Consider the following 23,545-nt stretch of genomic DNA (forward strand, 5'->3'; position numbering starts at 1 on the left):
ATGTGATGGTCAGAAGGTAGAAGTGTTTTCCATGATCCTGCTGACCTGGGCAATTCCTGGGATCCCCATGATGGACGAAAACTGACTCATGTGTTCCTCAGATGTGCACAAAGGGCACTGTGACAAATGCACACACACACACACACACACACACACACACACACACACAACACAACACACATTTATAGACACACAATAAGTGAGACGTAAACATGTAATAAAAGAGGGGGGCTGGAGAGATGGCTCAGTGGTTAAGAGCTCTTACTGCTCTTCCAGAGGTCCTGAGTTCAATTCCCAGCAACCACATGGTGGCCCACAACCATCTGTAATGGGATCCATTGCCCTTTTCTGGTGTGTCTGAAGACAGTGACAGTGTACTCACATATATAAAATAAATAAAATCTTTTAAAAAAATAAAATAAAATAAAGAGTTAGACCGCATGTGATTCCTAGAATATCTGTGCTCTTATGTCTTGGCCTCCATTGTCCTCTCTTCAGTGTCCTCTGCTTGGAAGGAAGGTCATGTCTGCATGAAGACTATTACAAGTTAGATATGGTTCAGAGGTTGACTCTTCCCCCTGCCGGGTCAGCCATTTGGTGATGAGTGTCTTGGCCATGTGGTACATCATGCTTTAATGCCATAGTTAATTATAGTTGACAGACACTATCTCTTGTATAGAACTATTGATGCGTGAGTGTCTAAATCAGCAAAGCTAGGATATGCATTGATTGTGCTGTAAAAATTGGTGCTTTAGATTTAAGATTCTTGTGTACTTTGTTCAGTACAAATAATAATCCCATAGGCAGGCACTGAGAGTGACGTTTGTTTCTGGTGTCTTGCCTCTAGTGAAAGCCCTCTGTAAGGACTGTGTTGTGGAGCGCTGTCGCATACTGCGCCTGAAGAATCAACTAAATGAAGATTACAAAACTGTCAACAATTTGCTGAAAGCAACAATGAAGGGGTATGTGACTGCTGTTTCTCAGAGCCTACACTGTTGCCAGACTGTTATCAGGCCGCTGCCTACACATTCTGAGAACAGAGCTGACTGTTAGAAAGTGGGCAGTAGATGGAGCAGGGCAGTCATGTAAGGCTTGCTCGGGGGTGGGGTGGGAGGGTGTTGGGGGACGTGGCTCGCCTCTCTGCTTCTAGCACTTTAGAGGCTGAGGCAGGAGGGCAGCCTGCACTACATGAGTGAGTGTCTTTAAACTTGTTTATACAGTCATTTATGTGTGTGTCATGGAGCGTGTGTAGACAGGAAGAAGGACAACTTTCAGGCTTTGATTCTCTTCCACGAGGCTCCTAGAGGTTGAAGTCAGGGGCCCTGTATCTGTCAGCAAATGCCTTTACTGGTGAGTGAGCCCAGGACTTATTTTTTTAAAAGAGAGCATTTTTGCGTGGATTTTCTGTGGCCTTGTGGATAATGAGCTTGCCTTGCTCACGTGAGGATGAGTTGATCCTCCATATCAACATACAAAGTTACAGTATTTCCAGGAGGCAGAGAGGAGGGATTCCTGGGGCAAATTGGAACCAGTGAGCTACAGGTAAAGAAACACTTCTTCAGTAAATAAAGGGGAAGACCCCAACACAACTTTGTACCTCCAAGCACACACGGGTCTATCCCTATACCCCAAGAAATTCCAACACCCACCACACAAACCTTTTAAGTGAAACTTGAAATTTTTTATTTAGTTTGTGTGTGTAGGGGTTTTGCCTGCATGTTCTGTGCCTCCCATGCATGGCTGTTTCCCACAGAGGCTACCAGAGGGCACTGGATCCCTGAAGACTAGAGCACAGACAGTTGTGAGCCACCACATGGATGCTGGGACTCAAACTTGTGTCCTCTGAAACAACGACCAGTTTTTCCACCGAGCCGTCTTTGCAGCTTTTAAACTAGGATTTTTTTTTTTTAATGAATTTTTGGAGTATTTTCTCTTTTTTTAAAAAAAAAAAGCCAGACACCGCCTTCACTTTGTTAGAAAGGAAGAAGAGAGATCTTGACCCGACTGGGGCTCGACTGAGATTATAGGTGGCTGCCTCTGCACTTGGCAACAGTGCCCTTATTCAGGTTTGGCGGTACAGGAAACGTGTGTGGAGAAAGCATCCCAGCAGGCCTGGGAAAGCAGTGTCCCCTTCCTTCAGCAAGAATGATGTGAACTTGAAAGAGGGAGCTAAGTTGGACATACTCATCCTTAAGAAACACAGTATGGGAAGTGTGTTGACCCCAACTCCAGAGCACCCGTCAGTCAGCCAAGTGATGGTATTCACCCATGTTGTTTGTTTGTTTGGCATAACTCTAGCAGGCCCAAGCCTGCTCCCTTTGGGGCCATTCTACACGGCCTCCCATGAGGCCTGACTGTATAGGTGTGTGTGGCATTGATAAGAGTGTCTTTGTGTTGACTTAAAGGTATATAGCTGTGTGTGCTGAAAGTGGTGGCTGGATGTGATTGGCATGGATTTTAGTTTGATGTATGAGAAAGAGGGCAAGCTCTAGAGTGGGAATGGAAGAGACACCTGCAGCTGAGTAGTAGTGAGGTGTGAAAATGGCTCACACCAGGAATTGGATTAGAAAGAGTTGTGTGCTCAGTAGTTGATTTCAGTGTTTGTAATTCATTTTAGTTGTGGGCTTCAGGGGACAGACAGAAAAGGACAGAACACTGGGAATCACCTAGGGTTTAATGCTCTCTCTTTTCCACAGCAGTGATGGATTTTGGGTAGGAAAGTCTTCCTTGCGCAGCTGGCGCCAGCTGGCTCTTGAGCAACTAGATGAGCAAGACGGTGAGGCGGAGCAAAGCAATGGAAAGATAAACGGGAGTCCCTTCAGTAAAGGTGATGGATGGGGTGCCCTTGCTTCCAAAGTTAGCACCCGTGTGTGTGTGTGTGTGTGTCTGTGTGTGTCTGTGTCTCTGTGTGTGTGTGTGTGTGTGTGTGTGTCTGTCTGTCTGTCTGTCTGTCTGTCTATCTGTCTCTCTCTGATAAACGGGAGTCCCTTCCATAAAGGTGATGGGGTGTCCTAGCTTCCAAAGTTAGAGCCCTCGTGTGTGTGTGTGCGCGCGTCTGTCTGTCTCCTCGGGGTTCCTCTCACTGCCTCAGCTGTTGCTGTGCAGATTTGTGTCCCTAGCCTTTTCTTGAACGTGGGGATTCATGTCTGCTTAGAGAGTTGCAGTGTCTCAGTGGCAAAGCTGCACCGTGGCCCCCTTCCCCTATGTCTCCACAGTTTGGGGTATCTGATGAGAAGTCTGACAGCTCTTCCTGTGCTCTGCTTGCTCATGTTCTAGGTGGGCAACACTAGGACAGGACCCTTTGGTCTTCATTTTCAGTACAATTGCCTAGATAAAAAATTATGTCCATGCATGTTAAAAGCATTCATTAAGTCTCAAGGTCTCTTAGGGGCAAAAAATAATATGTTCAAGCTTTTAATATTCTACTCACAGACTCAGCAGGGCCTGAGGCCTCTCCTTTAGAGCAGTGAGCTCTGGGCTCAAGTGTTAGCCTGGTTAGTCACGTGCAGAGTTCATGACAGTTCTGCTCCAGCCTCAAGGGAACAATTCAATTCCAGAAGGCTCTTGGCTGTTGAACTTCATAGTTTGACTCAGATAGCAGCCATTCAGCAGTGTGATCTCTGCACCGTACCCCGAGAATGGCAGGATTTGGACGGCTTATTGCTTGTCCTTTCTTTGACTGAGCCCTGCTTTTAGACAGGAAATCGTGTTATTTTAAACCAGCAGTAAACAGATACCAAAGGAAATTAAGGCATTTAGAGTGGCTTTTAGGTCTCAGATGAAGATTATGGTTCTGTCTGTTACTAATTTTGAGGTCAGTGGACTCAGGGATGGTTAGTGACCTATGAGCAGTTTTCACCCAGATTTCTGATATTTTATGGGACTGGGCCTGGAACCGAGGGCCGAGCACGAGTTGGGCAAGAGCACCCACCTTTGCTGTGCTGTGCAAATACCGGGGCCTTGCGCTTGCTAGGCAAGCGCTTTACCACTGAGCTAAATCCCCAACCCCTATTTTTATTAATTCAGTTTTGTAAGTTGTGAAGTCATATATTTTCTACACTAAACATTACTTTTTTTCGTGTGGCTTAGGGTGCCCCAAAACACTGTAGCTCAGGATGACCTTTACCCTCTGACCTTCCTTCTTCCTCTCCCCCACCTCACCTAGCCATGCCTGTCCTGCTCTGCACTCACAGTATAGCACAGGCAAGCCTGGGGCTGGGCATCTTGCTTTGCCTGGTGCTGCGGGTACAAGTGTGCTCTGCGCCTGCCTGAGCTACAGCCCAGGCTGACCTTGAACTTGCAGACTTCCTGCCTCCACCTCCCACATTCTGAGATTATAGGTTCCTGCCTCCGCACTTGGCAACAGTGCCCTTATGTAGCTTTAGTGTATCGTACTGTCTCCTGTCTTAACCTGGAAAGCCCTCGAATAATAACTAGTCTAGTTTCCAAATGTTCTACATTCCTTCCTTTGATCCATTTCCAGTGTCTAGAATTGCATACAGTGAGAGTGCAGACAAGCAAGGACAGGCGGGTGTTGACTGTAACAGACTTCCCCAACAGCAGTATGTGTCTCACGTAAGGTTTCTGTTCAATCCCTGAAGAGCGGGTGATGAGAATGACAAATGACACACACGTGACACTTGTTAGAGCTCATAGGACTTTTAAATTTTCAGATTTAGAAAAAGCAAATTTCAATGATTATAATTTTATCCATTCATCCATTTTGAGACAAGGTTTCTCTTTGCCCTGGTTATCCTTGAATTCTGTTTTATAGATCAGGCTGGCCTTGAACTCACATGGGAGGTCTGCCTGCCTCTGCTTACCTAGTGCTAATATTAATTAAAGGCATATGCCACCATGCCTGCTTCCCTCCCTCCCTCCCTCTCTTCCTTCCTCCTTTCCTTCTTTCCTTTCTTTCTTTCTTACCTCCAAATCTGGTGTAGCCCTGAGTGCCCTGGAACTCACTCTAAACCAGGCTTGCCTCATCTCTTTTCTTTTTTTTAAATAAAGACACAGACCAGGTCATCCCCTTAAAGTTCTGATCTTTCTGCCTTCATTGTCCCGGGTGCTGGGATCACAGCTGGCTCATTTCACATCTTGTCGACATCATTAGCTGTCACTGAGGGTTTCCCCTTTCCTTCTATAAGGAGAAGGAAAAGCAGCATGTCCTTGCACAGCTGTGCAGTGCAAGGTCTGATCTGATGTCAGAATGATCTCAGGCTTCCTTTCTTTTAAGTTGTTCTGCTTTGACCTGTGAGCTACACCAGCCACAGTGGTAACTCTCTGTTCTTTTGATTAGATGAATCAAAGGAAGAAAAGAAGGAAGAGGAGGAGGAACTAAATTTTAATGAAGACATTCTGTGTCCTCATGGTAAGCCAGAAGCTTGAGTCTGTTATCTATATTGCACCAGCTCCCCGAGTGTTGTTCTACAGTTTCCCTGAGGTGGTAACCCTAATGGTTTGGTTTGTTTTGGTTTTGAGATAGAGTTTGATTATGTAGTCTGGATTGGGTATCGGTATCAACTCAGAATTTTTCTCCCTGTACCTCCCAGGTGCTGGGATTACAGGTATGTGTCAGACCACCTTCCTGGTGCTCTCAGAGGTCAGTGTGGCAGAGGTCAGTGTGGGAGATGGGAGCGTCACTGCTTAGTGCTGCCCAGTTCACCCAGAGTGCTTGAGCGATGGAGTGAAGCACACTTGCAGGGGCTTAGGGTCCATGTTTCTTTCCTTTGCTCATTTGAAAAGTACAAACTTGGGGTTGGGGATTTAGCTCAGTGGTAGAGCGCTTGCCTAGGAAGCGCAAGGCCCTGGGTTCGGTCCCCAGCTCCGAAAAAAAGAACCAAAAAGAAAAGAAAAGAAAAGTACAAACTTGCGTTCCCTGTTGGACTGTGTGCTGGAATAGGACTCAGCAAACCTGGGTGTAGATACTTACCCGTCTCTGCTCTATCTTGTGTCCCCGACCCTCAGGGCAGAGCATTGAGTCTTATCAGCCTGGTAGCTTAGGTTTTATATGTGTGGTTAGAGGGGGCCCGATTAGAGGACACATGCTGACAGTTAACAATCTCTTAGATAATGATTAAAAAGGCCCATTCTTTGTAGTCTAAGCTTACATTGAACTTGGGGAGCACCTGTGTCAGTGTGTACAGAGCTGGATATCAGGTGTCTGACATGTCTGAAGGGCTTGCAGGAGGGCCTCTTTCTTGCTCGTGGTGGAACACCCCTTTAATCCTAGCACTCGGGCAGGAGAGTCAGGTGATCTCTATTAGATGTAGAACATCCTGGTCTACAGAGTGATCTCTAAGCTAACCAAGGCAGTACCTAGGTTTTTTTGTATTGTATTGTTTTGTTTTTTTTAAAGATTTATTTATTATATGACAGTACACTGTAGCTGTCTTCAGACACACCAGAAGAGGGCATCAGAACCCATTACAGATGGTTGTGAGCCACCATGTGGTTGCTGGGATTTGAACTCAGGACCTCTGGAAGAGCAGTCAGTGCTCTTAACCGCTGAGCCATCTCTCCAGCCCCAGTACCATAGATTTTTAAAATCATTTCTTTTTTGAGAAAATTCAATAGCTTTGGCTTGGTTTCAAGCTTAAACTAATCCCTTCGTCTCAGCCTTCTTAGTGCTGAGATTCTACATGTGCAACACTAGGCAAGATTGAGTTTCCGAATCTCATTTTAACCTCTGTGTGTCTTGTCAGGTCTTTGGAGGCGGTTTTGTAGAATAGTAGATCTGTTTTTAAAATCATAGCTTTCGGGGCTGGGGATTTAGCTCAGTGGTAGAGCGCTTGCCTAGGAAGCGCAAGGCCCTGGGTTCGGTCCCCAGCTCCGAAAAAAAGAACCAAGAAAAAAAAAATCATAGCTTTCCACACACATCTGTGTGAGTGTGTATAAGGCGCCTGATGGGTAGAGGGTAGTTAGGCTGCCTGATGACCATGGGAATCCAGCTCCAGTCCTCTCCAAAAACACTATGTTCCTAAGCTTCTGGGAAGGGGCGTGCTTCTGTGCAGGTGTTAGGTCAGAAGGTTGGCCTTGTCCTTCAGCCTTCACAGCATTCACAGGGGCTGAACCCAGCTGGCAGGTGTCCTATCTGCTGAGCCATCCTGCCTGTCCCTCTGGTCACTTCTTGGTTTTTGCCAACTCAGTGTAGTTTTTCTTATGTTGTATACATCCGGTGTGTGTGGGTATACCTCTGTGTGTGATGTGTCCATGAATGGGTGCACATAGGCAAGATCCAGAGGGCAACCGCGGGCACCTCTCACTTTTTAAAGAGCATCTTGGCTGCTGGAGAGGCGGCTCCCAGGTAAGAGCACTTGCTTTTGCAGAAAGATCCAGGCTTGGTTCCAAGCAGTCACGTGGTCGCTCAACATGCTTAGAACTGCCTGTGACTCCAGTTCTAAGGGACCCAATGATCCCATCTCGATTTCATGGGCACCAAGCACACACGTGTTGTACAATATACATGCAGGCAAGCACCATGCACAGTCAGTCTTAAAAATAGAGATGCTGGGGCTGGGGATTTAGCTCAGTGGTAGAGCGCTTACCTAGGAAGCGCAAGGCCCTGGGTTCGGTCCCCAGCTCCGAAAAAAAAGAACCAAAAAATAAAAAAAATAAAAAAAAATAGAGATGCTTTCTTTTTAATAGTCTTCCCTGGCGTGCTCTGCTGTCTGGCTAGCTAACTGCCTCTACCTCCCGGTGCTGTGATTGCAGTTCTCATGCCCAGGCTGCTTTTACATAGGCTCTGGGAACAGCTTAGTAAGCAAACACTTGTCCAACTGAGCTATTTCCCTGACCCCCTTTAAGCTTACATTTTTTCGTAGATGCCAGTTATTCTTTGTAGTCTTCACGTAGTGCTTTAGGTCTGTCAGGGATACATACATATGTAATCGAGATCCTGTCTCAAAGAATGAAAGAAAAGAGAATCAGATGATGTTGATTGACCACTGACAATAATTGTAGTTTTAAAGGATCCATTTTGGTGGCTGGAACTTAGCTCACTGGGAGAGGAGCACCTCGAGGTTGTGTGTGCTGCTGAGCTGGCAGTGATCCTAACTCTGGAAGTGCTCGACTAGAATTGTCCTGTTTGATTCTTATTAAGTGGTGTGTTTTGCCCGTATATCTGTGCATTACATGTGAGCATCATGGTCTGTGGAGGATAGAAGGAAACATTGGTTCCAATGGAATTAGTTACATGTGGTTATGAGCTGCTTTGTCGGTGGTGGGAACTGAACCTGGGTCCTTTGCAAGAGCAACAAGGTCTCCTATCCACTGATCTAGCTCTAGTCCCACTGAGTTATCCTATCACATAGCAAAAATTGGGATTTTTGTATTTCTAATACCCTATGCATGTTTGACTTGTAGCCATTAGAGATTACTTTCTGCTGAGCTGTAAAGCTTTCTGTCAGGTAACTGACAACCTTCCTTCCGTGCTAGTATTTGAGCAGACAGGAGCAGGAAGGATACATCCCCACTGTTACCCTTAACTGCTAATTTTCGGTCAGGGATAGCCAGTTTACTGAACCAGAGTTGAGCCTTACGTGTGTTTTGTCTGTATGCATGTGTATGTACCTTGCGCATGCAGGTGCCCATGGGGGCCAGAAGATGGCATTACATCCCCTGGTACTGCAGTCACAGGTGATTGTGAGCCATCATGTGGAAGCTGTGAACTGGACCCAGGCCCTCTGCAAGAACAACTGCTCTTAGCTGCTAGGCAATATCTCCAGCCTCTGGGCTGTATCTTTATTTATTTTTTTTTTTCCTCTTATATTTGGGTGAGTAGGTGCTGTCCTGCCAATTCATATGTGTTAAAACAAAGGTACTTTAAGGAAGTGGTTCTCTCCTGCCTTTACAAGGTTTCCAGCCTAACGCAGCAAATGCCTAGCCCTCTGAGCCATTTCATCGGCCCAGTAAGTGTTCAATTGCCACCTGACTCCTCTGTTGATAAGTTTATTAACAAAATACAGTTTTTGGACTAGGACCTAGGGCCTCGTGTAACATAGACAACCATTGAGTTGCCATCCCACCCAACATCTTCCCGGGTGAACTCATCCTTTTGCCTTGGTCTCCAAAACAGCCAAAATTGAATCCCATCCATGGTTTGAGCATTGTTTTCTAAGCTTGGGAGATATTTTATTTTTCTGTTTGTCCCTGTGTCTAACTATTCTCAGGACCTTTCCAGAGTTTTCTTGTTGTTCTTGACACACCCAGGTACAGGAGGGTTGTTCCAGACCCTGAGCCAGGGACAGGGAGGAAGGCTGAGTTGGAGGGCGGACAGTAGGACAGGACTTGCTTGCCTCCTTTCTGTGCTTTGTAGCACTGGCTGACTGGAGCTTTTGGCCTCTTCTGAGTCCAGCTGCAAAAGCAGAGTGTACTCTTTCTCACAGGCATTCACCACCACACTGGCTTAAGATAGCCTTTCCTTGAGACTATGCAAACCAGAAAGGTTGGGGACAGAATTAACTCCAGGCTACATTTTGTGTTCTTAGACTGTATTGAGCATGGCAAAGATAGCCTTGTTAACCCAGATGTGCTGCCTCTGGTGGATTCACCTTTTACTCTGAAATGTAGCTGTATTGCCTGTTAACACATCTGTAGCTTCCTGGCCAGTGGGCATGGGATGAACTTGCATGTGGGTCTCTGAGCAGTGAGACACACACCAGTCAGTCTAGTTCACTCCTGTTTTACTTTGGAATATCTGAAAATAGTAGAAGTCAGTCGGAATGCACTTGACATGTTGGCTGCAGGTGAGTTCACAGTAGTCCTGCACTGAGGTGCTGTGGTTCTGATCCTGACCCTCCTGACATTTCCAGTGACAGGAGTGGCCATGAGCAGGATCCTTCTTTTGTCTTTTTGCAGACTGGTGACGTGGCCAGCATAGGGAGTTAAAGGGCCTTGTGACACAGATTCAGAGAGAGCCAGGATAGAAGATGGGCTGGAGTGGAGGCTCAGTCCTGAGAATGCTCGATGCTCTTCCAGAGTGCCAGTGCCGTCTTCTGACCTCTGTTTGCATTAGGCACGCATGTAGCGTACCAACAGACAAACAGGCAGAGCTTCCACAAATTTAAAATAAAATGTAAAAGAGCAGACCCAGCCCCACATAGCCTCGAACATACAGCTTCAGTGCAGGATGCTTTAGGAGGCAAGCAAAAAAGTCTTTGGGGGGAAATGAGTTTAATGTGAGACAAAATGTTCTTAACCCCTGCAGAACTCAGATCCTGGAGTGGGTGGAACCTAAGTACACTGATATTAAACATTTAGTGTGTATGGTGGCCTGGTTGTGTTCATGCTGGCACTGAAGCTGGAGCCAGTGCTGACACTCATTCACAAATGAACCAGAGGTGACTGAACAGAAGGGAAAGAGAGCACCCACAGACTGCATCGGGACAGCGATGTGGTTCTGGGCAGAAGTGCTTGTGAGCGAGGGCACCTCCTGAGTTCACGCGCCAGGGCCCACATAGTAAGTAGAAGGAGAGAACTGACCCTGTACGTGGTCCTCTGACCTGCACACAGAAAGAAATAGATGTTGACTTCATGCCCGTTTTTAATTAAATTTTTTTCTCTTTTAATTTAGGAGAGTTAAGCATATCTGAAAATGAAAGAAGGCTCGTTTCTCAGGAGGCTTGGAGCAAACTGCAGCAGTATTTCCCAAAGGCTCCTGAGTTCCCAAGTTACAAAGAGTGCTGCTCGCAATGCAAGGTGCACAGCGCCCGATGCCTGTGGGAATGGCTTGCCCCTGCCTGGGAGTGAGGGGGGCGCTGTTGTCAGTGGGAATCAGCTGAGCGCTCCATCTTTTTTAGATACTAGAACGAGAAGGTGAAGAAAATGAAGCCTTGCATAAAATGATTGCAAATGAGCAAAAGACCTCACTTCCAAACTTGTTCCAGGACAAAAACAGACCGTGCCTCAGTAACTGGCCAGAGGTACTGTGATTGCTTCAAAATGTCCCCAGTTCTAAAGGCCTCACCTAGAATTACGTGAGGTCAACCTGGCCCCTCCTCTCAGTCTCCTTCACTTCCCTCCCTCACTGGGAGACACAGCAGCTCACTGGCTCCTTTTCATTGTCTGGACATGATTAGCAGGGGGTTGTGTTGTGATGCCATGGCTCACAGCTCTCACAGCTCTGGTCTGTGGCCCTGTGGTGGTGTGGGAGGGAGGCCACAAGTACACTGGGACGGAGTTGGAGGACAAGCTGAGCCTTCAAAGAAAGAATTGCCTTGCAAATTGAAGGGGATTCCAAAGCTAACATTGTGCTTTCTGTTTCCAGGACACGGACGCTCTCTATATTGTGTCGCACTTCTTTTTAGATGAATGGCGGAAATTCGTTAGGTAGAAATTAGAAATTTCTTTTCATCAATTTTTGTGGGTTGATTCTGATATTTTAAAACTCAATGGATTCATTTAACAGTGCATTCTTGGTTACTTTACTTGGAATACATAGAGGATCTTTCTTTTCTAACAATGTTGTACAACTAAACCCAAAACAAAAATTTAGTAATACCCATTTACACATCTCTAGTTTAAAATTATTTTTTTTTAAATGTGAAGTCAAGTGTAGTGTTGCATGCTTTTAACCTCATCACTCAAGAGACAGAGTAAGACCCTGTATCAAAAACCAACATGTATAAATACGTAAATAAGTAAATGTTGCAGAGTATGGAGATGGGTGGCTCAGTGGTTAGAAAGACAGATAACATGAACTTGGGATGTGCGGAGCCTGGGCAGCCCGGGCAGCCCGGGGAACCAGCTTCCTAGTTGAGCAGCTCACAGAGGTAACCTCTGTGTTAACTGAGAGACTGGGAGGGAAAGTGATGAAGCTTCCTGATAGCAGCATGGAGCTGTCACACATGTGTGACTAGTACCAACAAAGTACACACGTGGGAACACACATGCATATACTCCACTCCCCTTTGTCTGTCTGTCTGTCTATCTGTCTCTCTCTCTCTCTCTGCATACACGCACGCACCAAGCAAACTTTTTTTCCCCCAAATTGTTCAGTTATGATGGCAAATAAATCCCAGCACTTGGGAGGCAGGCACAGGCAGGTCTCTTAAGATTTTGAGGCCAGCCTGGTCTCGTCTACATGTACAGTTCCAGGATAGCCAAAATGATACAGTGAGACCCTGTCTCAAAAAAACCAAAATAAATGGGTGGGCGGGCAGGCAAGCAGACCTCTCTATGCTGCAGTGAGGTTGCATTTATTCTGTCTTGTTTGAATAGGAAGCCTGCGAGGTCCACTCCCGTGTCCTCAGTTGGGAACGCTGCCCTTCTCTGTCCACATGGAGGACTCATGTTTACATTTCCTTCCCTCACCAAAGAAGACTCGAAACTGTGAGTTTCTTCTCTTCGTGTTTCGCGTGGCCATCTGTCCCCAGCGATGTGGGTTGGGGGTCTCCATTAGGAATACGCTCAGCCACCTCACTGTATGGCTTCTAGATATGACCTTTGGCTGGGGACATGTCTTTAAAGAGAGACAGGTTGGCTACTTATTCAGGAGGGATAAACTGCTGCCTAGGGAACTGCGTCTGTCCTTCATGTCCTTTATTCTCCCACTGCCAGACTCTTCTACTGGTGTCCTTCGGACTGTCTCTAGGTCACCATCATTACCACTCACATAGCACAGTCTTGGTGGTATTAGGTTTGTGCAAAAGGAATTGCAGTTTCTTCAGACTGATTTTTAATCATAAAGAGGCTCAAATATCTTTATTAATCAAAATAGGAACCATTACAAACAGTGTTTTTGCAGATGAGAAATAAGTTTATTCCTGTAGTTTAAAACTCTGTGCTTCAGGGGTTGGGGATTTAGCTCAGCAGTAGAGCGCTTAAGGCCCTGGGTTCGGTCCCCAGCTCCAGGAAAAAAAAAAAAAAAAAAAAAAAAACCAAACAAACCTCTGTGCTTCAGTATTTCAGAGTCTTGGAAAGCCTTTTCTGTATCCTGCTGGTAGCGGCAGCAGTGTTTCTGTGATAAAAGTCAGTATTGTTTTTTTGTTTTTTGGTTTTTTTTTTTTTTTTTCTTTTCTTTTTTTCAGAGCTGGGGACCGAACCCAGGGCCTTGCACTTACTAGGCAAGCGCTCTACCACTGAGCTAAATCCCCAACCCCAAAAGTCAGTATTGTTAAAGGAGTGGGCGTTGGCCGGCAGAACGTCAGTTGAAGGTGGAGGAGGAGTCGGACCCTCCCAGTCTGCTCACTTAGCTTTTGAAGTGTTGCGTGTGGGGTTGGGCATTATCGTAGGCAGATGGGCCGGACTGGTTGATACTGGCTGAGGTGTTGGAGTTTTTGGTGCATCTGTTTTGCTGAGTGGGTTTTCTCAGGATAAGGGCTTTGTGGGTATTGGGAAGTTGCAGTACATCAGATTAGTGGCAGACAACAAACAGAGAGCAAACATTTTTTGGTGCAGACTCGGCTTTGTAGTTTGTTCGGCCATATTCAGTCCATATTGTGTTGCACATCACAATTGGATTGAGAAATGATTCTTCATCACACGCGCACACCATACCTCATGACGTACCCAACTAACCGCCCAGCCTTTCTCAACTTTCCAATTGGATTTAAGCACCAAATAATATCCATGCAGAGTTCATGGGCGGCTCTTGGGTCCTCATAAGAGGGTCGGCACCATGGCATCTCTCAGTGAGTCATCCTGAACTTCCATTGGCCCGCTGCTGTACTCTCTTCTGGTCTCCTGTCTCCTTTTGGATTTCCATCACGCTGTTTGTTCTTAGCAGTTCCTGGGGCAAATGCCGTGGTTATTGTGAGCTGTCTTTGTGGCTTTAACAAGTCCATGAAGAGGAAATTGCATGAATTTGGTTTTTGTATAGCATCATTTCCATAGTATAAAATAAACATATGTAAAATAAACATGAAGTTGATGACAACTAATGATTCATCAGCAGGAGACAAAGGTAGGTCTGCGCGTTCGAATGCTGCGTGCAGCCACCACGTTAGTTGACAATGTTTCCTCCTAATACGGTCACTTCAGCAATGCAGAAGCTGTAATTGTGGGCCAGAGAGATGGCTCAGCAGTTCAGACTGCTCTTCCTGAGTTCAATCCCCAGCACATACATGCTGGCTCACAACCATCTGTAAGGGATCTCATGCCCTCTTCTGATGTGTCTGAGGACAGTTACAGTGTACTCATAGACATAAAATAAATAAATCTTTTTTCAAAAAATTATTAAAAAACCATAGTTGGTTTTTACACACCTAATGGTTGTCTTTTTCTACAGCTGTTGTCAGTCTTTAGTGAGAAGAGAAGGATGCTGGCCTCACTGCAGCATATAATAAGTAAATATAAGGAATTGAGAAATCCCGTGATGAAGATGGACTGTAGTTTCTTTATATGTTAATGTTTTTCGGTCATTTAAAGGACCTCGGTGTTTACCTATAAAGTGTCACTTAGAAACAGTATGTCTGAGAGCTGGAGATATAACTGAGTCATTAGAGAGCTTGTACAGCATATGCCATGACCTGGGGTGATAGCCAGCACCGCATGATCCATGCATGGTGGTACAGGACTATTATTCCAGCAGGCAGTCAACTCAAGTACAGTTGAGGGCCCCAGAATCCTTTTCTTTCTTTTTATTCCCAGTCTCCTCTCTCTTTCTCTATCTGAATTTGAATCATCTGTTCCATAAAATCTTTGATTTAAAAGATGCTCACTGAAATGTAGGCAGGACAGTCAAAGTTCTGGGTCAGCCGCAGCCACTTGTTGAATGAAACCTCTGCTTAAAGTCCAAAGCAGAATTAAGGTGTGCGTAGTTGAATATGTTTTACTTTTTAATTGTATCTACTGTGTTTTTGTGTGCACATCTGTGCTGATTCCCCCAGACCCGGTCATAAAGCTTCCCTGCTCTTTGCTTTCCCCCAACTGTGTTAACTGGGTGGTGTGGGTTCTGCTGTGGGATATTTGCTCTGTTGATCTCCACGTGTCTTAAGGCATGTTGTTGTTGTTTGTTGTTCTTTGTTTTTGTTTTTTTGCACAGTATAGCTCTCATATGGCCCAGCGAATGGCAAATGATTCAAAAGCTCTTTGTTGTGGATAAAGTAATTAAAATCACAAGAATTGAAGTGGGAGACGTAAACCCTTCTCAAACACAGTATATTTCTGAGCCTAGTAAGTTTTCATGCTCTTTTTGGTTCCTTTCATTAAAAGTTGAGTGTTTAAGGGGGAAGAGGGGGGTCTGTTGGTACTGTTTTTTCTACCTGATGTGAAAGATCATGCGGCCATTCAGATGCTTCTGGAACCCCTGTGAACCACTGTCATCTGAACATTTTGTTGCAGATAGCACACAGGTTTCCTGCACTTGCATTTGCATGCAGCCTAATGTCAGTAGTCAGTGTGCTTCAGTGACTGACACAGGTTTGCAGTGTGTTGAGTTGCTTCTGCTCTACTGTTTTCTAGATCTCTGTCCAGATTGCAGAGAAGGTCTGCTGTGCCAGCAGCAGAGGGACCTTCGAGAGTATACCCAAGCCACCATCTATGTCCACAAAGTTGTGGACAACAAAAAGGTATCAGTTCTTCTTGTGACCATGACTAGGAGAGGTGGGCTCTGAAACCCAACCACTAAAAGTTGAACTTGAATGGTTGAAAAAGAAGAGGGCAACTTCCAGTGTTGTCTGACTTCTTCTGGTTTAAAGAACTGCCCTGCCTGTGGGGTTTAGACTTGGTGGGAGCATAGCAGGAAGGGGACTGTGAGGTTGGGCCTCATGGTCTGTCTGAAGGGTGGGTGCAACAGAAGTGAGATTGGACGGTGATCCTTCTGTTTAGTATTGGCCTTGGGAGTCACCCTAGTTCTCTGAATGTCTGTCAGTTAGACTCTAGGGGTTGAAGAATTAAAAACAGTTTATTGTTTGATGCTAGATACTAAATGCATTTTTTTAAAGAATGCTAAGTTCCGAAGCCTGCATGACAGGTGTAGAGTTCTGCTTCACAGATGAAAAAGAGGCCTTAATATTCCACGCTTGATGAGAAAGCGGACATAATATAAGCATCTCATTCCCCCAGAATGTCTTTAACCCTTTTGACCTTCAGCCCTCTTACCTAGTGGAAGGAGCATCTCCTTCAGCCATCGTTTATAAATTTGAGTTTAATAGCATTGTGCACAGTGTCACACAGAAGACTGCTCCTCTGTTTATTTCTCCGTACTCCTGTGCCCTTACACACCCATGAACAGCTACAGAATTAAAAACAAAACTAAGCTGGGATTGGTGGTAGCCTGGCCTACATTAGTGACTTCCAGGACAGCAAGAGCTACAATAATAGTCAGACAACCCTCCCCCAAATAAAAGTCCATAAATAATCCATAGGTTAGACTGTGAGAACTAAAGAGCAACGAAGGTAGTTCTTGTTCCTTATCCACTCACACCGCATAGGCCCAAGCCCCGCCCCTCCCCCTCTGTGCATGTTCTCCCAGGCCTGACTCCTTTCTGCTCCTGCTGTGTTCAGGTGATGAAGGACTCAGCTCCAGAGTTGAATGTGAGTAGTTCTGAGACGGAGGAGGACAAGGAGGAAGCTAAGCCAGACGGAGAGAAAGACCCTGACTTTAATCAAGTACGTATTGAAGTACTCCATCAGTAGTACATCAGAAGTAGTCCACAGCAGCCAGCTGCCGACGTGGTTGGGTGGTGTTCTGGGTCCCTCTCTACTTGTTCTACTCCTCCCATTCTTTAGTGTTTATAGCTGCTGCAGCTAATTTCTTGCTGCCCTCTTTTAAAAAGGGGCTACATGTATCTTTCAGAATTCATTTTTTTTTATTTTTTATTTTTTTAAAAGGGGTTATTTATTCATTTTATTTATGAGTGCACCATAGCTGTCTTCAGACACACCAGAAGAGGGCAGCAGATCACATTAGAGACGGTCGTGAGCCACCACATGGTTGCTGGGATTTGAACTCAGGACCTCTGGAAGAGTAGTCAGTGCTCTTAACCACTGAGCCATCTCTCCAGCCCCTCAGAATTCATTTTTTTAAGGAAAGAGAAGTAACTGTGATGGCTGTGGTGGTGCAACATCATGTTAAAGCACTTAGAGGCATTGGCAAGTGGGTATCTGTGGGTCTGAGGCCAGCCTGGTGTACATGGTGAGACCCTGTCTTCAAACAAACAAATCCAAAGTGCTGAATGTGACTGCTCATGTCTGAGAGCAGTGGGGAGGCTACGGCAGGATTGCCCACCTGGGCCCTGGAGGCCATCTTGTCCCACAATAAGGCTGTCTAAAGAAAAGCAACAAGGGATCTGTGCTGATGGGAATTCCAGCACAAGCACAATCCTGCCTTCCGGAACTGAGACAGGAGGATTAAGCCTGCAGGCTCTACTCTTACAGAAGGCCTGTGATGCTGGCTTCCTGAGATCTGTGGTGCTCAGTGGATAAAGTCGCCAGCCAGACCGAGGACCTGAGTTCATTCATTTCCTGGGAAACTCACAGCAGGGGGTTGGGGGGTTGGAAGTTTTTCCAAGTTATCTTAAGAGCTACAGACATGCCTGTGCACAATAAATAAAATGTAACTAGGATGATATTGGTAATTATGTGTGTGTACACACGAGTTTAGCTGCTCTCAGAAGCCAGAGGCCTTGGATGTCTCAGTGTTCCTAGGAAGTGAATGAAATCAGACCTCCGCAAGAGCCAAGCTCATCTTAACTGCTTCTTCATCTTGGCAGCCTCTTATATATAATATTACTGAAATAATATTATATAATAATAATGAAATGAAAATTTAATGGCAAAATAAACAATTTAAGCTAGAAAAGAATACTAAAACAAGATATGTACATATCTGGCATGTTAATCAATTATGAGATTTTTAACTGAAAAATATTCCCTCTGATTATCTCATGGCTGCAAACTTTTTTTAAGTCTTCAAGACTCTGTTTTTCCTGTGTTTTCCTGACTGTTCTAGTATTTGCTCTGTGGACCAACCAGAGGTCTACCTGCCTGTCTCCCATGTGCTGGTTTTAAAGGTGTAAGCCATCACCAGCTAGCCAGCAGACTGGGAATTGTGGTAAATGCAGGAAGATGATAACATTAGCCCTTCAGTCTCTCCATAATCAAATTTCTACTAAGATTGACTGCTTGGGACTGGATTATGTACTGAGTGGTTAAGGGCACTGCATTTAGAAGAGGAACTGAGTTGAAACTTAGCACATTCATTGAGCTACTCACAAGCCTGTGACCCCAGCACCCTGTCCACCGACATCCCAGGAAAGAGCCCCTTCTCCGCTTCACCTTAAATACCCTTCCACTCAGACCCCCTGTTCTTCCTAGTTGTCTCATTTCTCTTGCTTCTTTAGCTCGTGTTCACAGAGGTGTGTGCTAGGCTGAGCCACACCAGCCTCCGCTCTGCACTGTGATCACCTGTCTACAAACAAGTGACAGCATGGTTTCTGTTACGCTCTCCTGTCCTTCTGTGGAGAAACTTAGCTTAATAGGAAGTGTGGGAATGAACTTAATAGATGGATATATCCAAGAGGCTCAGCTTCTCGGAAAACAGACAGACCACCATGGTCCTTGCATATTCTGTAGATCACTGTACATTTTAAAGCGTAAAGAGAAACCCAGATGCTTGTTCTCTGGGTGTGTCTGCACCCGTGCACAGATGTGCCAGGTACCCACACCTGGTACCAAGCTTGAAGTGGGCATTGGATTCCTAGAACTGGAGTTACAGATGGTTGTAAGTCTCTTAGTAATACCCTGGCAACCAAATTTGGATTCTCTGGGTCCCGCTCTTGAGTTGCTATACCTCACCTCCACCCGACCCTTCCGACAATCCTCCTTCCTCACCTTGTCTGCCTTTGCTCCTTCTCTCTCCTGCCTCTATGTGTACCCCACATCCAGCTAATGCTGATTCTTCTGAAACCATGGGATTCCTACTTGATGTCCGACTATCTTCGCCCAACATCTAGTCGTCAAATTATGCTTAACTCTCCCTGAGTGGCGCGCTGCTTCACCTGATGCTGGTCTGCTGTTCGTATGACACTGTTTTTCCTTTTGTTGTGTTTTCCTGTTTTTGTTTATTTGGTTTGAATTTTTTGTTGTTTGTTTTTGCCATTTTGTTTTGTTTTTCTGATTGGTTGGTTGGTTGGTTGATTTTTCTTCATGAGGGTTTCCTTGTGTAGTCCTGGCCTTGGAACTCACTCTGGTAGTCCAGACTAGCCTTGAACTCAGAGATTCACCTGCCTCTGCCTCCAGAGTACTAGTTTTAAAGACAGGCACCACCATCCCTGATTTGCTGCTTTATTTTCAATGTTGATTAACAAAGTCTTACGTTTGGGGGAGGAGAGATGGCTCAGCCGTGCTTGAGAGCACTAACTGCTCTTCCAGAGGTCCTGAGTTCAATTTCCAGCAACAGCATGGTGATGGTGGCTCACAACCATCTGTAATGGGATCTGGTGCCCTCTTCTGGCCTGCAGGCGGGCATCTATACAGGCAGAACACTGTGAACATAATAAATACATAAATCTTAGGAAGTCTTGATCACCTCAAGGTAAATGTTGCTTGTACTTGCTGGTTTGTCAGATATGTCATTCTGTGTTGTCTATGCCTTGTTGAAGTCTTATAAAAATAACCTTTAAAAGCAACAACAACAAAAACCCCACAAATGAGCAGAACCTCAGTTTGATGCCCTTCCTGTGGACATTGGGTGGGCAGATTTAGTATCTATCCCTGGTTAAGCTTGATGGCCTGTGGCCTCGGAGCATTCTGTGGTGATGCAGGGTTTTCTGACTGAGGTGCCCTGTTGCCCTATTCAGATCTGTTTGTGTCTGTTGTCTGTCTCTTGACATCGTGGAGTGGAGTTTTCTGTTGCCTCTCTTTCCTTTTTGAGACACAGCCTTGCCTGTGCCACGTAACCCAGGTTGGCCTGGGTCCCGTCATCTTGTTTGTTGTGTAGAGTGCTGGGATTGCTTGTGTGGACACTTGCCTGGTTGTAACTCGGCCCCTCAAGGAGTTTGCAGATGTCTTTCTCTGTGTTTCCAGCTTAGTTTTTCAGCCCATTTATTTTCCTGTGACTCAGACTCTGAAGGGTGACTCCTCCTCTGAACATGCAGCTTCATTCACTGTGGTTAGGACCGCAGCAGTGTTTTCAGGTGGGTGTGTGGGATTCCTGCCTTCATCTGTGGACTGCAACAGATCTCACATGTACAAGTAGGATTCAGAATGGTAGAGAGGATTGCTTTTTACACCATAATTATTTTGTACATGTTATAATTTTCCTCTGTCTCCTTTCTCCATGTTTGGATATTGTAATATTCTAGAATGTTTTAAATACTTTTGGTTCAGGGCAGGGCGGGGATCTCAGCTCTAACCCTCTGTTTAGAGCATAGTAACTAGTTAGTCCCTTGGGATGCCTAGTGTCTTCAGAATGTCAACCCCCTCCCCCCCTTTTTTTCTCAGAACATGGGTAGCTGGCTTCACTGAAGTAAATCCATGCCATAAAGCCAGGCATTAGTGCTCCTTAATGGAGTTGAGCAAATCCCCTTCCCTCCTCTCTAAGCCAGATCAACCCGGTTTCTTCTCTGTGTTATCTAAAATTCAGGTTAATGATATACTCAGTGGGTATCACTTAGGTAATTGGAAGCCTTTTAACTCCAGTGACTGGAGAAAAAATAAACCACTACCACTGTACTGGTTTTAATGGGTTGACATGGGTTAAAGAAAAATCATTCCAGGAAAAGCTTTTGGATCCTCTTAAAATCAATTTGAAAAGATTTTAGTTGATACCTGGGACGTTTTAGGTGGGGTGTGGGGTGAGGTTAGGGTTGTACAGTAGATGCCTTCTGTCTGTAGATAATGTCCTCTCTTTCAGTTGGATGTTGTTTTTGTGACTGCTAATTTGACTTTTTCTTGTGAATTTTAGAGTCTCACGTGTGGGCATGGAAGTTGTGGCTAGCTAGTAGATTGGGCAGAGTCTTGAGGGTGGCCAGAGACCTGAGACGTCTCTGACCTGGCAGCATCTTTATGAATTGCAGAACAGATTAGTAATATGAGTGGGATACCTGTGCCCACAGCTGCTCCTGTACTCCACATTACCTCAACTGGCACTCAGTGACTTCTTGGAAACCAGAAGAGAGCTGTAGTTATCTTATCTAGATATAATTACTTTAGAGAGAAATCCCACTTTCATTCCCTGGCCTGGTTAATAGGAGAATCTTGGCTTGTTCACCCCTCAGTGAGTGCTTTTTAAGTAGAGAGCCACAAACACACTAATATTAGCCAGCACGGGAAGATCACCCACCCACTTCCTGAAGTACATAGCAAGGCCAAGGCAGACCTACATTATGAGACGCTTTCAAAACAGACCAAAGGATGTTATAAAGCAGTGGGCCCCTTGCTGTTCTCTTTTCTAAAGACTGGTACAGCCTGTATCTTGTGTCCATACATAGTTCCTGCTTTTTTGCTGAATGCTTAGGTCAATTCAGTGATGGTGAATTTTTTTTTTCTTTTTTTCCGGAACTGGGGACCAAACCCAGGGCCTTGCGCTTGTTAGGCAAGCGCTCTACCACTGAGCTAAATCCTCAACCCCTGATGGTGAATTTCTAAATACTTGGTCCTGTGTATCACAAAGATAAACACAGCACTGAAGTGCTTATAGTGCATTTAAGAGAAGGTGGCAGGCATGACTTTGTGTCCACCTACTACCTCTCCAACCCAGACTGATGCCACTGGTATGGTCTGTGTAACTAAGTGGCTTCCATCTAGACCTGAGTCTTTTTTTTTTTTTTTTTTTTTTGGTTCTTTTTTTCGGAGCTGGGGACCGAACCCAGGGCCTTGCGCTTCCTAGGCAAGCGCTCTACCACTGAGCTAAGTCCCCAATCCCCTGAGTCTTGTTTCTTATTGCTGTCGCCTGTACTGTGGATTAATTTTTCTGTAAGTTGTAAGGTGGAGCTGAGCATTGTGAATTTTTAGAGTCACATGTGTGAGCATGGAAGTTGTGGCTAGATTGGGCAGAGCCTTGCCCAATTTTTACAGTAGGTCAAGAAGCACAGTGTCTTGGTTTTAGTGAAGTATGTTTTGATTTTCTTCAGTACAGTCTAACCTCTCGTTCTACAGTTGGTGTTTAGCTTCATTCTTAAAGGAGAAGGGGCCAGAGATGTGGCTGGGGGGGTACAGTGCTTGCCTAGCACACAGAGGCCCTGGGTTCCATCCCTAGCACCGTAAACCTGACAAGATCGTTGCACTGTGGGGTGGAGCTGGACGATTAGAATTCCAGAGTCATCCAATGAATCAAAGGGATCTGGAGACCTGTCTATGATATATGAACTCTCCCATGCCCAAGAAGAAAATGTATAAAACAAGAAAATTAGAATTTATTTATGAAATTCTATAATCTTGAAATTTCAACTTACTGGCTTATGTTGTTTTAAACTAAATTTTTAATACATTTGGTGTGTGTGTACAGTCGGTAGAGGCAGAAGAAATTCCAAGGAGTTGGTTCTCTCCTTGCACACAGTGTGGGTCCTGTGTGGAACAGACTCACTGTCGGGCTCGGCCATGAGAGCTGTCTCACTAGTCCTTGGCCTTGTTGTACAGCCCTCGCCTGGCCTTGAATTCAGAATCTCTGCCTCACCTCTCCAGTGCTAGGATTAGAAGAGGGCAGCCACAACTGAACATTTATTTATTGCTACTGGTTGTAGGTGAAACTTGTTACTTACATGCAGTTAAAGTTGAATTTTACACACACACCCATTATATGTGAACCTGCTAATGTCTGTAGAATCTTGGATGCATTGTGCTTGATCCACGGGGTTTCCAGAGCGGTTGTATCCACCTTCTGTTTACCAAAGACACTCCCGCACAGTATAACCCCAGAGCTTTCTCTTTGGCATTTTGCAGAGCAATGGAGGTACCAAGCGACAGAAAACATCCCAACAGGGCTATGTGGCCTACCAGAAGCAAGTCATCCGGAGGAGCACGCGGCACCGGAAGGTTCGGGGAGAGAAAGCACTGCTGGTGTCTGCCAACCAGACGTTAAAAGAACTGAAGATTCAGGTGAGGGAATGCATGTTTGTTCTTGTCTGCCTGAAATCTCAAGGTCTGTGTGAAATCCTTTGTATGTCTGTTTTATGTAGTTCTCCGTTTCCTGGGGCTGAGCTTTAATGATTAGTCTGTCTACTTGTAGTGAGCCAATAGGAGAGGACTTTTGATTTTTTTTTTATATATATGCTTATAGGACCCCCCCAAGTTATAATAGCCACCCCCTTAGAATTTATTTTTATTTGGTTGGTTTGTTGTTTTTTATTATAGGGTTTCTCTATATGGCCTTACCTGTTAGGAAACTCCCTCTGGACCACTTTGCCTCCTGAGTGCTGGGATTAAAGGTGTGTGTGGGCCACTGTGCCACGTGGACTGTTTAAGAGGAGCATCCGAGGGCAAGGATGCTCTCTTTTGGGAGTAAACTTTCAGATTCACTGCAGCGTGGGGTCCATAGTTTTCCAGAGACAAATCCCTCTTTGTAAGAATGGCCTTGTTGCAAGGGTTGCAACAAGTTTCTTTAGGCACCACACCCCATTATATTATCAATGTCACACTCGACAGGGACTTCTTTCCCAGATAG

General features: G+C 45.3%; 1 protein-coding gene across 24 annotated transcripts in view; it reads left to right on the forward strand.

Annotated features, from left to right (window-relative positions):
• The window catches only part of Usp48 (ubiquitin specific peptidase 48), a 67,561-nt gene that overhangs the window by 30,589 nt on the left and 13,427 nt on the right, over nucleotides 1-23,545 (forward strand). For 5 of the 24 annotated variants that reach the window (XR_015619926.1, XR_015619931.1, XM_087550111.1 and 2 more), the window contains 11 exon segments: nucleotides 848-962; nucleotides 2,697-2,827; nucleotides 5,300-5,371; nucleotides 10,574-10,698; nucleotides 10,800-10,922; nucleotides 11,267-11,328; nucleotides 12,220-12,330; nucleotides 14,984-15,114; nucleotides 15,403-15,509; nucleotides 16,447-16,551; nucleotides 22,825-22,980. Coding sequence is in view for 5 of the 24 variants with exons in the window: in XM_087550111.1 (XP_087406237.1) it covers nucleotides 848-962; nucleotides 2,697-2,827; nucleotides 5,300-5,371; nucleotides 10,574-10,698; nucleotides 10,800-10,922; nucleotides 11,267-11,328; nucleotides 12,220-12,330; nucleotides 14,984-15,114; nucleotides 15,403-15,509; nucleotides 16,447-16,551; nucleotides 22,825-22,980 (1,238 nt within the window). In the remaining 19 variants the exon portion in view is untranslated. 24 annotated transcript variants of the gene reach the window in all.

This window comes from Rattus norvegicus, chromosome 5 (assembly GCF_021556685.1).
Source record: "Rattus norvegicus strain SHRSP/BbbUtx chromosome 5, alternate assembly SHRSP_T2T, whole genome shotgun sequence".
NCBI classification, from domain to species: Eukaryota; Metazoa; Chordata; class Mammalia; order Rodentia; family Muridae; genus Rattus; species Rattus norvegicus.